This window comes from Phascolarctos cinereus, unplaced genomic scaffold, assembly GCF_003287225.1.
Source record: "Phascolarctos cinereus isolate Bilbo 61053 unplaced genomic scaffold, phaCin_HiC Scaffold_2;HRSCAF=192, whole genome shotgun sequence".
Lineage (NCBI taxonomy): Eukaryota > Metazoa > Chordata > Mammalia > Diprotodontia > Phascolarctidae > Phascolarctos > Phascolarctos cinereus.
The window spans coordinates 379,587,512-379,605,981 of NW_027555625.1; the positions used below are offsets into that span (position 1 = coordinate 379,587,512).

At 37.4% G+C, this 18,470-nt stretch overlaps 1 protein-coding gene across 1 annotated transcript; it reads right to left on the reverse strand.

Moving 5' to 3' along the window:
• Positions 1 to 3,740: 3,740 nt before the first annotated feature.
• Positions 3,741 to 18,150, reverse strand: GRXCR2 (glutaredoxin and cysteine rich domain containing 2). Its single transcript, XM_020964265.1, is given in 4 exon segments — positions 3,741 to 3,865; positions 3,868 to 3,922; positions 9,688 to 9,915; positions 17,815 to 18,150. Coding segments are annotated over 4 exon segments (744 nt in total).
• Positions 18,151 to 18,470: the final 320 nt, after the last annotated feature.

The window sequence follows — 18,470 nt, forward strand, 5'->3', positions numbered from 1 at the left end:
ATAATAAAGAAGTAGGGGTTCTATGGAATGTTGCACACACATTCAAATGAGGTCACGGTAGTGTTTATTTTGCTTAATTGTTTTGTTTTCTTACAAAAGACCTCTCATAGAGTAGGGGTGAATTGTAAATGTTTGTAATGTAAAAACAAAGCACATCAATAGAACTTAGAAGGAAAAAAGAAATCAGTATAGAAATAGGAGCTACTCTCTATCACAGGTTTGTAAGTGTAGAAGTAGGTGAGATAGTTTTCCAGTATAAAGCATATTAATAAGTTCTCATGCTTATATAGGGGCAGCTAAGTGGTGAGGGGTAGCTAGGTGGTGCAGTGAATAGAGTTCCACAGAGCCAGGAGTCAGGAAGGCCTGAGTTCAAATCCAGCCTCAGATACTTACTAGTTGTGTGGCCCCAGGCAAGCCACTTAACACTACTTGCTTCAGCTTCTTCCTCTGTAAAATGAGCTGGAGAAGGAAATGGCAAACCACTCCAGTATCTTTGCCAAGAAAACCCCAAATGAATCCAAGGAGAGTTGGACAGGACTTTAGAATTTACAAAACCACTTTCATGTCTGTTATCTCATTTGAACCTTATAAAAGCCTGGTGCAAAAGGTAATAAAAGTATTATTATCCCCATTTTATGGACAACAACTTAGGCTCAGAAGATTACATGACTTTCTGAAAATTTTAAGGTAGTATCTTCTATGCTATGTGGTGTAGTAGATGAAGAGATGAACCTCAAAGCCAGGAAGACCTGTGTTTAAATCTATCCCTGCCACATACTAGATGTGCAACCCTGGGCAACTTCTCAGTGCTATAGGGAAGCCACTCTCAAACATTAGACATTGCAGAGAAGATGCCAATCTACAGCGGGGAGGGAATTGCCTGAACTACAAGTTCCCGATACCAATGAAATCACAGGTCTAGGTCCTTTTTCCCTTTTTCTTGCCTAAGTTATCCCAACTTGTAAATAGGATTTGAATGAAATCCTTCGGAATCCAAATTCAGCATTCTTTCTACTATATTACATATACCCATTACAAGAAGAGGAGACCAGTCATTTCGCTTTTAAATAGCACCATCTAACACTTGAAAAACTCAGGACTGACATTTGGGTTCCCATAAATCTTGTGGTTAAACTTACTTTTAAAATTACTACAGTAAAGAAATTATGCTAGATCTTTAAAAAAAAATAACAAAAACCCAGAATGAACAATTTCCTTAATCATAGGATAGTGGATCAAGGGATAGAAGGGAACTCAGAGCTTGCTTAGTCTATGCCCTTCTTGTTAAAGACAAGGAGACTAAGGCACAGAATGATAAAGTGACTTGCCTAAGAGCAAACAACTAAATAGTATTTCCCCATAATTTGGGGGAGAATATTTTAAAAAACATGAGTAAAAACATTGTCTAAAAACTGTATGACCTCAGTTGTAGACCTCTATTTCATCTTCTAGAGACTCATCAATGAACTATCGTATGGACAACTCTGGGGGGGGGGGGAAGCAAATACAACCATATTTTTCATCCCAGAAAAAATTATCAGTTCTTGGAAAGAATTGTCATAGCAGTCCTCTACCATTCCAGATGATTCCAGAAGACCACAAAACCTTTAGCTTAGGTCTTCGTGCTTCCTAAGAGCTAGTAGTGCTTATAAATGCAAAGAATCACTTTATTTGGCATCATTATACAACTACTTATGGGGTAAAATTTTAAGACCTGCACACAATTCAACAGTTTAACTCAAAGTTAAAGCACAGGAGGGAAATTTTAGACTGTCTTAGTCATAATAAGACCATTGCTGTAAGACCAGTGATTTCCTTAGCACACAAGATGGGCAAGAAATTGTGGTCACATCAAAGTTTAGAATCCATGGATGGCCCAAAATTAGGTTATTTGCCCCCAAGACTTTCTTTCAATTGCAGGTGTGAGAATCATGCAGGTAATTCTTTTAAATAGCCTTCCAACCAAAACCTTGCATTTGTTTCTATGCCACCAAGGCATGTAATTCCACACTTAGCAATTAAAGAAAGACGCAGCACAACTGCTAATGATTCATTTATTATTTAGTATAAAAATAGTCTTAGAATAACAAATACCTAACAAAATATGGGGATTAGGAGAAGGGGGCCCGGGGGAGCCCTTTATACTAGAGTATAATTCCTGAAGGCAAGGGGATTGACTAAATGGTGGTTCAAAATCACTTCCTTCTCTATAGTTCTGGGACATGTCAGTTCCAATAGCTGGTAGAATACTGTGAAAGACAAAGAAAGGTGGGAGGTAGTTAATTACAGAGATATGTAAAGGTGGGTGAGTAATAGCATGTCATGACGTGGGGGATCTGATGAGAGAAACTGGATATAGAAAGTGTTTACCTGTATAAGGAATATTTTTATCTTTTCAAAAAAGAAAGATCTAAGTTACCTGAAAAGAACTACACCATTAAATTATTTTAACAGTTGAATCTTGGAGATAAACAAATCCCTAAGACACCAACACTTACTATTACTCACCACCTTACTGTACTTCACTATATATATGGGTATACGTATGGGAGGGAATATTTCTAAACCTGCCTTGATTAAGGCAAAAATAGATTTGGAGGAGGATCTAAAAAGAAAGGTTTTAGCAATAAGTTATTTTCGCCCACCATTTATGGAGAGATAAGAGAGTCATTGCAGAATTAAAATGAACTTATTTACATATTAATAATTTGGGGCTGAAGGAAGTCTAAAATCACATGCCCACCTAAGCACCAAATTTGTCATAAGGAACTTTGACTTGGCTTAAAACTTCTGTAGTTAAAGGCACATAGCAGCGTCTTTTCTTATCATGTCCTTAAAAGTAACCATATTCCTTGCTGCCTGTGCCACTATTACCCAAGCACATCAGGCATAATCACCTAAAGGCTCTGGAAGAAAGGGCCTACTCCATTTGCTTATCTTACCTAGAAAGTTCTCACCATCTGCATTTCTAGCAATGACTTGCTAGACATTTGGAATGCCTGTCTCTCCTAATAAATTAGAATGTCAATTTGACCAATGACAATTTAATATGTATTACAAGCAACAGAATTCTGTTCACCAGAATCTTGCCATTTCATTCCTTTTCTCCTTACACAGGTTTGCAGCCATCCACCATGTCTGGAATGTCCTCATTTCTCAGTTCTTACTCTAAGAATCTTTAGTTTCCTTCCAAGGGGAGCTCAGGGGCCACCTCCTGAACATGAAGGCTTTTCTGATCTTCCACTTATGTGTCATGAACTTACTTTGTGTCACTTTGCATATACTTTGTATCTGTGTATCTTTGTACATTAGACTGTAAGCTTCCCAAGGGCACAGACTTTCATTGTTGTCTTTGTGCCAACAGCACCCAGAACAGTACCTTGTATTGCATCAAGGAAGCTTAAATGTTTGTTGAACTGAATGCAAAACAGCCCCCCAACAAAACAAAACAAAAAGTGGTTTCAAGCGTCTAACTAAAGCGTACATTCACTATCACAAGAGAACTGAGCTGAGGCCCCCTGGAGGACACTGTTAGCATTAGTCCCAGAAAAGAGCGGAAGTCCCAAATGCTCCGCACTTAGACCCCTACCCCCAGTTAGACAGATGTATCATCTAGATTTGCTGGTGGCACAGGTGACAACAATTTCAGCTGTTCCTCTGCTGATGAGATCACACGAAGGACCCAGCGATTTATCAGAAACCAAACCAGACAGTCAAACCAGACACATGGAAGTCATAAGTTATAGGTTGCAAATCTGGCAGGGCTGGAGACCATTCTCATTACAAGCACGACACCGTAGGGCCCGGTAAGATTCTTTAAATCTATTAGCCAGCATTGAAAATTTGCTTCCATGGCACAGAGAAAAGTAGCGCTGCCTGATCCTCTACAGTGGAAGCAATTGTGCTCAGGGATCTCCCCTTCCTGAAAGAAATAAAGCCAAGAGTTAGGTATTGTTTCAACACAGGCCCATCATCTACACAAATGGTTCTAGGCAAGGAAAGAGAGTCCAGCAAAAGATTCCAGTTTACCACAAATGTCTAATATGAGACCAGAAGTAATGGGACAGCCAAGGGCTCGTAATATCTAGCATTTGTATTGTATTGTAAAGTTTGCAAAGCACCCTACATGTATTATATCTTTTGATCCTTACAAGAACCCTGGGAAGCTGGCGTTATTATCCCCATTTTACAGTTGAGCAAATTAAGGCAGACAGAGGTTAAGTGACTTGCTCAGGGCCACACAGTAAGTGTCTGAAGTGGTATTTGAAATCAGGTCTTCAGCACTATATGTACTGATGCTAGATGCCTAGATAGGAATTCACGCTGTCATATATAACTAGTAATTTTAAAGAATAGGATAGACAAATACTTTCCAATCTATGAAGCTTTAATACTCTGTCGTTAAATTTTGCAGCACCTTTCATGAAAGTCATGTGACATGTAGTCATTGATCCCAGTGGATTAAAATTAGTTTTGTTTTGCACCTTTCATTAATAGCTTGTACGCTAATTAGAGGTATGTCAATTATGGAGCCTTCTTCCAGTTTTCCTAGGCACTGCTATGAAAAAGCTTTGGGTTCCAAATCCTACATCTTGAGTTCCTCCTCCTATCCTGAGACCCTATCATTTTTGCTTTCCCTCCTCCTTCTTTACCTCCTGCTCACTACCACCACACTTCAGGATCTTGGTATGTATTAAACCTTACGATTCTTCCAAGAAGTAAAGGGAGCTACCTTTTTAAAGAAAGTTCTGGTTCTGTGAAATAAAGCCAGTGCAACTGGCAAAGGAGGTTCGAGGGATGCTGATGAACTTTTTTTTTAATGAATTATTAACTTGTGTTTCCTGACTGATTAATGTGAGGGAGATTGAGGAATGCTGACATTTTCCACATCATTATTCAAAAAGAATAAAGTATGTTTTCCGAAAAAGGTATCTTAGGGGGAAATTGTCGATCTACATTTTTCTCAAAAATCTATTTTTGTGGCCAAACTTGGACCTGATTCATTTAGTAAAAATGGAATTTTATTGTGCCACAAATGAGGTTCCAAGGAAATAATTTCCATCTCCACCACTGGCAATATCTCACACCCTAAATCTAGAGGATTCTAATGTCTGTACACTTTGCAGAGTGTTATCCCCAAGTGAACCATAGGAAATGATAGTTCACATTCATGTAGGGCTTTACTATTTACCAAGCACTTCCTTCACCACAATCCTATGAGACAAGATGTATGCTTATGCCTCCATTTTCCAGATGTGGGAACTGAGGCTGAGATCTCCATCTCTTAAATGAGGATAAATAAAAATCAGTTGCCCAGAGTCACACAACTAGTGAAGGAATCAAAGTGCTTCTTTAGCCTGACCTTACTTCTCAAGAATTAGCTCCCAATTTCTTGAATAGTTTCTAGTCATTTTGCTTCCTTTTCAATACAAGTCAAACACCAAGAAAACAGAGACAATTCTAGATGGAGCTGAGATTTTTATTCTTCTCTCAGGGTCTGTTTTACCCATCCTTCTTTTTAGATTTTTTTTCTTTAAAACGAGACAAATAATGTGTCTCAGTGGAAACCAAGGTTCTGAGTAAAATCACATAAAGCATACAGAAGTTCCAGTGATTTATGAGATCGAGTCAAGTGAGCACACATTTTTTTCTCCATGTTTCATTGCAACTGAGTTCAATTTTCTCTCCTCTCCTTTCTTTCCTTTTTTTTCCAATATAGCTAAATATATGGGTTCAAGGATTATTCTGACTTTCATACATACTCCATCTTTTATAAAGGTCTCCAGTAGCTTCATTCTTCCATATAATGGAGCAAGAAGTCACTTAGAAGAGACTCCTTGATGATCTTTGGCCTTTTTAAAAACAAAACTTTTCCAAAGAATAAGGGAACAAGTAGCATTTTAATGCACAGTTCAGATGGAGGGTAAATTAGGTGCAATTTTTTACTACAGCATCTTTGTTCTACAATTCTGTCTTAATTTGTAGCATAGTTTCTAAAACCCACAAATCTCTCAAAACTGAAATTAAGAATACTTTTTATGCCAGCTTTGCTGAAACACACTTTAATTCAGGCCTGGTTCGACCTGATGCCTTTTTTCTTAACAAATAAGCAAATTGAATCCTTCAAAGGAAGGATTCAGATCCATGTCTGTCAAGCAACAGCTACTACTCCCTATCCATTGCATCACACTGTTTCCCTGCCCAGAGTTTTAATAAAATTAGTCTCTCCTGAACAATGACTGTTGCTCATATTACATGAAAACATATGGGGGGAAATTATAAAACATTGTATCCATTGTATCACACTGTCTCTCTGCCCAGAGTTTTAATAAAATCAATCTCCCCTGAACAGTAACTGTTGCTTACACTACATGAAAACACGTGGGGAAAATTATAAAATGTGATTCTAGAACTGGATGGATTCTAGAACTTCACAAATAGAACTATCCAGTTACCTGCTTATAGACAAATGTCCAGGCCATAGACCTACCTACTCTCTTCTTGGCTATCTCTAGAGATGCAGGCATCAAAACATCCTTTGATTACCTCTTTCATTAACCTAAAAGACAAGAAGTTCTTCCTTATATGGAAGGGAAGTCTTTTTCTTATTTTCATTTGTGCTGTTAATTGGTTTTCCAAGCATATGAAAAACCTCTAGGTATCTCCTGCACAAAGGCCTTTCTTACACTAGAAAATAATGAAGTCCTAGACCCCTTAATCACATCATATCTTCCTTGAGGGCAGATACCATCTTTTTATCCCCAACACAAAACTTTGCATATAGTAGATGTTTAGTAATTTTATGTTGAATGAATATTCTTTTTTTAAGAAATTAATCTTCTGTGACTTTAGTTATCATTTCCCCTCTTCTCTAAAATCTTTCTAGTATCCTTTTAAATGAAGAATACCTTTTTTTTTTTTGGCAGCTTGGCATAATAGAATGGGGACCAACTCTGGAGTCACATCCCATCTTTGGGACCCTAGGCAAGTCATTCGAATTCTCGGGGACCTGAGATAAGTCTCTAATATTATAAAGTTTGCCAATCTGTGACTGTTAAAGAAGTTTCCACAGTGATAAAGTCAAAGATCAAAGACAAAATTTTTTTTAAAATCTCACCTTCCACCCACCAAAATAATAATGTAAATTTGTACGCCAGCAATTCCTCACTCTGATGAAATCACAGGACCAAAAAAATTAAAGTCTTTTTTTTTTAAAGAAACAGAATGATGTAATCCAGTGGTTCTCAAACTTTTTAGTGTCAGGATCCCTTAATGCTCTTAAAAATTATAGAGGAAATCCCCACCAAGAACTTTTGTTTATGTGGGTTATATCTATTTACTACATTAGAAATTAAAAGATCTTGGTATTATTATGAAACGGTTTTGACTTTGAGGACCCCCTGAAAGGAGCTTGGGGTCCCCAAAGCTATGCTTGAAAACTGTTGGGATAGTAGACAAATAGCATTCTGGCCTTGAATGTCTCTGCCCTTGAATGTGAGAAAGACCTGGATTCAAATTGTCATTTGGACTCTTAGTAGCTAGGTGACCATAAGCAAGTCACAAAACCATGCCTGAGACTCAGTTTCCTCATCTGTACCATAAGGAACGTAGCACTTAGTTCACAAAGTTCTTATAAGGTTTAGGTAAGATAATATCTATAAAGCTCTTTGAAAACTTTCAAGCAGCAAATTAGTTTCAGTTGTCATTTTTTATTAATTAATTTATTTTTAGTTTTCAACATTCACTTCCACAAGATTTTGAGTTCCAGTTATCATTTTTTAAAGTACGCTGACCCTAAAAGAAGTACACAGTACGCTAGTAATAGTCAGTGTACAGCATGATAAAAGTTTTATGTATTCATCTTATTACGCATATATGTCTAAAAAGAAACATATAATAATGCACACTTCCAGAGGTCAGGACTCCACTGATATACACAACATGTGATATCAATGATGATATTGGAATTTAAAGTCAGGGGCCTAGAAATGCAAGTATACCAACCTTTTTCCCAAATCTTGTCCCAAAGGCTTGTTTAACTTTAAATAACCGTTTTTGCATATGACACCTTTAGAACTTTTTATTAGTTACCAAACAATTACATCTCTCTTTGCATCCCCCACAATACCTAGTGTATTCATATATATAATATATTCTATATATCCTATAATTCTATATATCCTATAATAAGTTCTCAATAAATATTTGATTGATTCACCAATCCCTCATCCCTTCTTTCCTTCTCTCCTCTCTCCCTGATTATCCTTGCCATGTCTACTGCACAGGCAACTGCTTTCCTATTCCTCCCTACAAAGTAAATGCATATAAAAATGCTTATTGAACATGGAATGTATTAATAAATTAAATTACCAGAACAGTATGTATTAAACAATAATGAGGCTTCAAAGTCCTCTTCTAATAGTTTTAAGTGGCCATTTTTGTTCAGAAATCGCAATGTACACTTGAGGAAATTACCTCATCTATGTGTAAAGTGAGAGGGTTCGATGAGATAAGTGAGCTATAGTCAGCATTATAGCATGTTTGCAAAATGCTTTATAAATATTACTTTTGTAAAACTTACAATTTTGTGTTTATAAATGTCTTTATAAAATTTATAAATATCTTTACAAATGTTATAAATTGTATCCTCACAAGGAGGTAAGTGCTATTATTATCTCCGTTTTACAGATGAAAAAACTGAGACAGAGGTTAGGGGACCTGCCCAGAATCACACAGCTAGTGGATCCTTAAGATCTACTTAGCAATTACTTGATTCGCTAAAGGCCCTTCCAACCCTTAAGGTACATGTTTCTAAAATTATCTATAAAGGCCAGCTAAAAATTTGTTTTAAAGGGTGTTCGTATAGCATTTGACTTGTTCTCCTACCAGGAATGAGAAGAGATTTCCCCCAAAAAAGCATAAATCACCATAAAATCAAGCAAAATGGGAAGACTCTTCATCTAAACAAAGCTTTATTGTCCAAGATCAGCAGTTTAAAGATCCAAATAAGTCTATATCTGCGCATAACAAAGAATGATTTCAAAACTAAGGTAGGCAATCTTGACTTCAGAGGCCTGGTCACAAAATATGCCTCCCTTCTCTCAGTAGAGGGATGATGGACTGCAGGTACAGAATGAAGCACATGTTGTCAGACAGGAGCAATGTATCGGTTTGCTTTTCTTAACTGTACTTCTTTGTTAACAAGAGAGGGCAATAAGGCGGAGGTTGATCAAACAGTGAACACAATGTGAAAAAGACATCCATAAAAAATTTTTTAAACATAAGCTGTTGATAACAATAGCTTACATTTATATAGTGTGCTAAAGTTTACAAAGCATTTTACCTTAATACAGTGGGGAAAAGTTGACATTTGTAATTTTTTCCTTTGGTTTAGTTCCCAATTGCACTACTCTAACTTCACATTCTCTAGTAATCAGCTCTATATGCTTTTGGAAAAGATACTTTCTTTGGGGAACTCCATAAATTAATAATTCACTTAAAAGATGTTTGTATTCTTCTTTGGTCTTTCTTAGACTATAGAAAAGTATCTGTGATAATGACCTTTTTAAGGACTGAAGCAGCTAAAATACAGGAAATGAGGAAGTTGAAAGGATTCTCAGAGTCATGATGGTCTCTGTGGTGGATATCCCCATGACAGAAACCCAATCATAATCCGCTTTGCCGTACCTGGATATATTGGTTGTGGGCAAATGTGGTTTCTGTTTCTGGCAGTGGGCCATCAGTCTGATCACTGTCTCCATCACCCTCTTCTTTGCTCACCAGAGACTGTTCCTCAGCCTCCTCTCCCTTCTGAAGGACTTTTCTCATGAAGTCTCTTTTATCCATTGAAGTTCGGATAATTTTCAGGTTATTAGTATAGATGATTATCTTGCCAAAATCTAGAATGGGTGGGGACTACAGAGAGTGAAAATGAGCACAGCACCTGTGATGAATCACCCAGTGAATAAGAAGTAAGCAGAAAAACAACCAGCTTTTACAAAATAGACTTAAGCCTTACAGTTTTATACGCACCAGTTAGAGAAGGGAGGGAAAGAGAGAAAATAAAAGAGAAGAAGAAGAAGAAGAAGAAAAGGAATAGAAAAAGGAAAAAATAAAGAAAGTAGGAGAGACAGGAGGGAAAAAGAATAGAATAAAAGGAGAGGAGGGAGAGGGAGAAAGGAGGAAAGAGAGAGAAAAGATGGAAAAGGAGGAAAAAAGGGAGAAAAGGAGAAGAGGAAGGAGAGAGTGAAATAGGAGAGAGTTAAATGTAAGAATTAAGAAAAGGTAGAGAGAAGAGGAAAAGGAAGAGACAAAGAAGCAGGAAGGAAGAGCAAGAGAAGGGGAAGGGAGAGGAAAAGAAAGGTTCCAAAAACTTTTTCAATGACTCAGTCACCAAATAGAATTGACATTCTTTTCCTTCTCAATCCACACATTTCGTGCTTTGCCCCAATATACTGTGAGGTACTGAGAATAAGGTGTTTGTTTGTATTTTTTTAATCCATGTGTAAGGTTTTCTTCATGACCCAGTCCTGGTGACAAGTATAAAAGTAACAGGAGAAAGATCGTTTTCAAAGAAGTCATAATTTCAGCCAAGCATAGTAAATGGAAGGCCAGATTCAGCCAAGGAGACTAAGGCCACATCTGGCTCAGCAGCAGGTCAGGTGTAACCAGAGGAAATTATGGATATACTTAGTTTCAAAGAGTCTTCACAACAAGTGGCAGATTGCCAGCTGTGTGACCTTGGGCAAGTCACTTAACCCCAATTGCCAAAAAAAAAGTGGCAGACTAGCTCTGATGGACCTTTTGAATTTGTCTAATGCTGTTGTACATCTACCAACTGAACCTAACATGAGTTTATTTAACCTGGTCTAGTTACCACCTTGGACTTGTCTCACGTTAGGTCTACACAAAACCAGTGAGGGTTACTAACGAAAATAACATCAGGGATGATATATGATTTCTCTTAAACAAAACAGTTTATGTCCCATGGTTTTTCCTTTGTGAACTGTCCTACAGAGATGATGGATTACCATCACCTAATATTACTGACATGTGATGTAAAAAAAAAAAGTGAAAAGCAGTGTGCAGTGGGAAGAACTCTGAGAATTATGAGATGCAGCCTGGTACAGTAGATAGGGTACTGTACTTAGAGTCAGGGAGACCTGAGTTCAAATCCCACCTTAGACATTTATTAGCAGTATGAACCCAGACAAATTAACTTCTCTGTGCCTCAGTCACCTCATTTATAAAATGATACGTTTGGACTCAATGTCCTTTAAGATTCATTCATCTCTAAATCCATGATCCTCTGACTATAAACACTAGTTTGGGGATTGGAAGACTCAAGTTTGAGTGTGTGTGTGACCTTGCTCAAATCACTCAACCATTGGGCTTCAGAGATCTTTATTTATAAAATAAAAGAGCTCAACCAAATGACCTCTGGAATCTCTTCTAACTCTAAATCTATGAAAAGGTAAGGCCATATAAATGTAAAGTTCCATTGCTATAAAATTTAATTCAGCAAATATTTCTTAACGTATTATGTTCAAAGTCATGTGCCAGATTCTATGAGCAAGACAGGCCATATCTTCGCAGAGTTTAGAATACAGTGAGGAAGATAAAACATTTACATCAACAGCTGTATAGCAAGGTTGGATACAAAAGTGCAGTAAGAGTGATGTGTTCTCAATAGAGTGAGCAATGCTTTAGAGAGAGGGGGTCAAAGACATGCCTGGAGATACAATATGAACACTGAACATTGAAGAGTGAATAGGAATTGAATAGGAAGAACAGGGAAAGGAGATACTCCAAAAAGAGCACACAGAGGAATAGGACTCACAAAACTGGAAGGAAGGAAGGAAGGAAGGAAGGAAGGAAGGAAGGAAGGAAGGAAGGAAGGAAGGAAGGAAGGAGAGAAGGAAGAAGGAAGGAAGGAAGGAGGGAGGGAGGGAAGGAAGGAAGGAAAAGAAAGAAAGAGAACCCGATCTTCAATATTATACATACTTTCCTCCTCCCAAAGAATTGCCTAAATCAGTTTAACTAATAGAAAGTGTATTATATCTCATTTAAATAGAATCTTATTTAAACCATAACAAATTCATTCTGGACCTACTTTCAGGAGGTCTTACACAGCTTAATTTCCCTTTAAATTGACCTTTATATACACTCTCCTGGTTTGAGAGGATAATTTTCTGAAGCCACAAGTTTCCCTGTTGCCTCTGGTCTTCCTCAAGGGATCACGTAGCAGCTTCCATTTCTTATTGTTTAATGTCAGTCAGAGTCCTGTTTCACTCTTCAGTATCCATTTCTAAGCATTAAGAGATAAGCGTGGTGGTGGCACTTTCAGAAGGCTCCATTTCCCTTCCGGTGGTAAGTAGTCAAAGAAGTTAGTTAGGTTATAATAAAGCTCTCTTGCTTTTTTAGCTGTTTTTTTTTTAAGGCAAACTGAAAGAACCTTAAGAGGTCAACTGATTGAACCCTCTGCCTCCAAGAGAGTCAACGCCTAAATCAAGAGTTCTTACCTTGGGATTTGTGAACTTGTTCTTTTTATTGTTTAATATTTGGCTAAGTATTTCAATAATTGGTTTCCTTTGTTATCTTATACATTTAAAAACATTATTATGAAGTGTCCATAGGGTTCACCAGCCTGCCAAAGGGATGTTCAGTGGATGGAGCTCTGGCCTTAGAGTCAGGAGGACCTGAGTTCAAATCCGGCCTCAGACATTTGACACTTTCTAGCTGTGTGACCCTGGGCGAGTCACTTAACCCTGATTCCTCACCAAAAAGCAAAAAACAAACAAACAAAAAAAACACCCTAATGTTTATCATCTAAAACAGATGAGCTTTTATTCTAGCTGTAAAAATATCCAAAGTTAAATATTCCACTTCTTCCACTGACAGACTTCATCAGTATTCAGTCACCTCGACAGCCAAGAGGTCTTCACTGTATCTAGGGAAACTCTCTCTACATGTAACTTAAATCCGTGGTATCTTATTTCACGTATTATGGGAATGAAGATGGACTGCTTAGTGTACTCATTCTACCCATTGGAATCTGGGAACGATACTTCCCTTTTCATAGTACCCAGTGTAGGAACATTGGTTTCTCCTTTGTTTGATCAATACTTACTGGGAATGAGCAATACGAAAGCCACTATTAAAGGGACCATTTATCCTGCCTTTCATCCTCTCTTTACAGGCTAACGGATCATGTTTGCCCATGTGATAAGAAAGCCTTGCTCCTTTAACCATTGCTTATAGAACCTATTTTCCATTCTTTAAGTCATTTTGTATCATTCTCTAGTTTCTTTACAATCATCTTAAAATGAAGGTTCCCAATATTGCCAAATTACAAGAGTTAGAAGGAACCTCCATAGCCATCAGGTTCAGCCCATACCAATTTAAAAAAAAAATTCAATTTACAATATACACAACTGGCCATCATGAATCTGCTCAAAGACCTTCAGTAAGAAGGAACCCAACATCTACTTGGACAGTTCATTATACTTTTGGATAGTTCTAATTATTATAAATGTGGTTTTTTGCAATTTTTACTCACTGTTCCTAGTTTTGCTATCTAAGATCAAATGGAAGAAAGCTAGTCTCTCTTCCACAAAACAAGTTTAATTTACTTAAAAATCACTATCCTGTATCTCATTTCTAGACCCCCCCCCAACATAAGCCTTCTCTTTTCCAGGCTAAAGATCCCCATTTCCTTCACCCACTGCTTACATGTCATCAATTTTATCGTCCTGTTTCGCCTTCTCTGGATACTCTCCAGATTATCAATGCCCTTCCTAAATTGTGGCACCCAGAAGTGAACATGATACTATAGATGGGGTCTCACTAAGGCAAAGCACATGGAAACTATCACCTCCCTAGTGCTGGATGCTATGCTTCTCTTAACACAGCCCAAGATGCTAGCTTTCTTGGCTAACATATCCCATTGTTGTCTCAAGCTAAGCTTGCAGTCTACTAAGACCCCCAGATCTTTTTTTCAGAAAAACTCTGTTTCACTCTATTTAGTAGGTACTTATTGACTAGCTAATATGCTCAAGAAATTGCGTTAGGAATTGAGGGGTATGAATGATGTGTAAGACAGTGTTCCTATCCAGGGAGATGAGTTTGGGAGGAAGAGAGGAAGAATAAATAATATATAATACACAAGAGGGTGTGAAGCTGCGTGGCAGATACAAAGGAAATGCTCAAAGAATTTCAATTTGTCAAGCCGTGTGGATTCTACTATCATAATATCTATCATACCCATTTCCTTTTCTTCTTTGACACTATCCTACACCAGCCTGGTTCAGGCCTACATCACCTCGAGCCAGGACTATTGAAATAGCCTGCTGGTTGGTCTCCTTGCTTCAGGTCTCTCTCTACTTCAATCCATCCTCCACTCAGCTATCAAAGTGATTTTCCTAAAACACAGGTCTGACCATGTTATGTCGCTATTCAAAAAACTCAAGTGGCTCCATTGCCTTCAAGATCAAATATAAGATATTTTGTTCGGCTTATAAAGCCCTTCATAACTTGGCCTCTTCTGCCTGCCCAGATTTCTTAAGCTTTACTCCCCTCCATATACTCTGTAATGCAATGATAAAGGCTCCCTTGCTATTTCTCATACAAGACACTCCTTTTCCCAACTCTGTGCATTTTGACTGGCTGTTACCATACCTGGAATGTTCTTCCTCCTCAACTACATCTCCTGTTTTTCTGACTTCCTTTAAGTCTCAGCTAAAATCCCATCTTCTGCAAGAAGCTGTTCCCTACACCTCTTAAGCTATGCCTAACATCTGAGACTATTTCCAATTAATTCTGTATACGTCTTGTTTGTATATAGTTGTTTATATGTTCTCTCCCCCATTAGACTATGAGCTCCTTGAAAGGAGAGATTGTCTTTTGCCTTTCTTTGTATCCCTGTGATTAGCCCAATGCCTGGTATAGTAGGTACACAGTAATAATTTACTTGCTTTGACGATCTAAGACAATTCCAAAAGACTCATGATGGAAAATGCTATTCACATCCAGAGAAAGAACTATGGAGTGTGAATGCAGATCAAAACATACCATTTTCTCTTTTTGGTTGTTTTTTTGTGTTTTCTTCCTCATGGTTTTTCTCTTTTGTTCTGATTCTTCTTTCACAACATAACTAATGTGGAAATATATTTAATATGATCATACATGTATAGCCTATATCAGATTGCATGCCATCTTGGGGAAGCAGAAGTGGGGGAAATTTAGAACTCAAAATCTTATAAAAGCCAACGTTGCAAACTAAAAATTAATTAATTAAAATTTTAAAAATTTACTTGCTTTGGTAAGTATTTTGGAGTGGGTAATATATAGATATTGTTTAAATGAAAGTATAGAGGTGGAAAAGCAGAGGATGTTTTAATGATTGTTGCAGTTTGGAAGGAGCATTTGTAAATCACAGTAATAAGGCTGAGATAAGGGTGGAAAGGTAAGTTAGAGCAAGTTAGGGAGGGCCTTGGATACAAAGATAAGGACTTTGGATTTTATTCTGTAAGCAGCGGGAAACCATTAAAAGTTTTTAGCAGGAAAATGATATAATCATAGAGATGTGCAATAGGAAGAAAAAACTGTGATTAATTGGTATTCAGGATGCATTAGAAGGAGAACACACTGAAGGTAGAAGGACCATTTAGGAGGCTGCCTCAGCAAGATGGAATAAGAGTACTAAATTAGGAGGGTGTTAGTGAGAATGCAAACATGGGAACAAATTTGAGAGCAAGTGCAGAGGAATTGGAATGAGTACAAAACCAATGAATCTCAAATTCCCCTTCAGAATGTTACAGTGATGGTATGACTCAGAAAATTTCTGACCAAGGTACTGAGGTTTTTAGTGAACCGTGTCAAAATGATGATGATGGTAATGATGATGATAGCTAACATTTATGCAGCACGTAGTATGTGCCGGACTCTGTGCTGAGTGCTTTACAATTATTATCTCATTTGAGCCACACAACCACCTTGGGAGGGAGGTGCTATTATTATCCCATTTTGTAGATGAGGAAACTGAGGCAAACAGAGGTTAAGAGACTTGCCTGCAGTCACACAGCAAATAGATATCTGAGGCCAGATTTGAACTCAAATCTTCTCTGATTTTAGGCTCAGTGGTCTATCCACTGCATCACCATATAATTTAGGAGTTCTAAACAAATTAATATTATCTTCAGTGGTTCTGCACAATTTTGTGAAAATTAAAATCATTTAAAATAGTACAAGGAGCTTTGGTCATTTACATTCTGTAAGAATAGCGTAAGAAAGGGGGCAGATAGGTGGCACAGTGGATAGAGCACTGGCCCTGAAGTCAGGAGGACCTGAGTTCAAATCCGGACTCAGATCAAGCACTTGACACTTACTAGCTGTGTGACCCTGGGCAAGTCACTTAACCCCAATTTCCTTAAAAAAAAAAAAGAATATTGTAAGAATATCTGCTAAATTCGATCAATGTGGATATGCCTAAAACATACTTTTAAAATATTCACTAAGAACTTTTTTTTTTAAAGACACATATTCTGGGTTGTTCCCTCACCCTGGAATGTAATAAACACTTAATAAATGTTTGTTGGCTTTAGCAAATTAACTAAAATTATTAAATATCACTTACATTTTGTACTTTCTAGATGAGAATGTACTCTGGTGTCTTATGCATCAATAATGTTTAAGTTTCATAGATCTAGAACCTGAAGGGACCTCAGATGTTGTCTAGTCCAACACTCCCATTTTACAGAAGAGAAGACTAAGGGTAAGAGGGTTTAAATGACTTGCCCAGTGTCATGAAGGTGGCATATAGATGGCAAAGGTGGAATTCAAAATCAGGTCCCATAATTCCAACTTCAGAGAGCAAAGTTCAATGATCTTTTTATTGTACCGCACTGCCTCCCTTAATATGTTATAGAAATGTATTTCATCCAAAGTGGCAACTACAAGTTCATTGGGCAGAGAACATACCTACCTAATCTATTAGTTTTTAAAAATCATTAACTACTTTCCAAAACCTCTCAGTCCTTCAGTCAACTTATGCTTATCCATGATACTAGGATCCTGAAATTCACAGATCAGATGGAAACTTCATTTTTACTATCACTTTAAACATCCTCCTCTTGCAACATTTTCTTAGTGATAAGTAGAACAATAGATTGATTTGAGTTTCAACACCTCTCTCCATGACCTTCAGTGTCTGCTAAAATTGCTAATTAAAGTAAATTACCAGACAAGGAGTAGGGACAGAAATAGGTCAGGGAAGATAATGGATCTATTGATCTGTAACCTATATAAACTCAATTCAAAAAACTTTTGTTAAGCCCTTGCTGTGTGCAGAGCCCCATGGTAGGTACACTGTCTCTGTGCTGTTAGCTTTTGATAATTAAACTTGAAAAAAATGACTAGCTACATTATCCCTTTTAGAAAAGAAGACTACCCACTTTGCATAATTCTATAAAAGGCAGTCTAGTGGCTAGAAATGAATGCAACTTCATAAAACAATCTATTCAATTTATACACAGAGAGCTTAGCCAAGCCCTTATAACAATCTATTATATGGAGTGAAAATTTGAATACTATATGTATTTACACAAATTTCCAATAACTTATCAACAGGCATATTATTTTCCTCAGAGTATTATTTTAATGACTTTCCTATGTAGCTCACTTACCATTTTTATTTTTTATTGAACTTGAGTCAAACACAAATCTGAGATTTTCAGTACTGATCTAATATAGTAATGATCAAAAGGATTTAGGGGGAAGCCTCTTCCAGAAAGCTAGTGAAATATGTGCAGTCCTTACCTTATGGTCATTAGTTTTATAATCATTGAAGAGAGGCTGGCTACCTGCCAGGGTGTAGGCATTTCTCTCTCTATAAACGCTGATTCGCTGAGCAGCCAATTTTGTAGAATAAAATCTTGGTTTGGGAGTTTCTCCAGCCCCATAGACACTCTCCACTGGTTCAAAAGACTCTTGGATAAAGCTGTGAGGGTATTCGTCCTTTGGGGACTCAAGCTCCTGGCCATCTTCAAATACCTGCTTCAATACTCTACCACTGTAGGATGAAGATATTTTAAATCTCACTTTTCGGGGTTTGCTTTCACACTTTTGGTTTGTCTTCTTCTCAGGATCATCCATCCGTAGAGATTTTGTCCTATGGCTCCCAAAAACTAACTTAGCCAGGGAAACTTGGGGCTTTGAAAAAAGAGCATTTAATTTTCTCCCCTCGAGAGCATAATTAATTCAAGTTGGTGTTAGGGTATTCTCAGCTTACAGCTAAACTGACACCCATACATTAAATATTGATAGATGCTCATGAAAATGAATGTAATTGTGGATCTGAGGGGAAAAAGGAATATGAGGTAAATTTTATTTTGGAGTTTTTTTTTTCCCTGAGCTTACCTGAGCCTGTAAGTTGGTTGTTTCATTTATATGAGCAAGTATGAACTTGGTAAAGA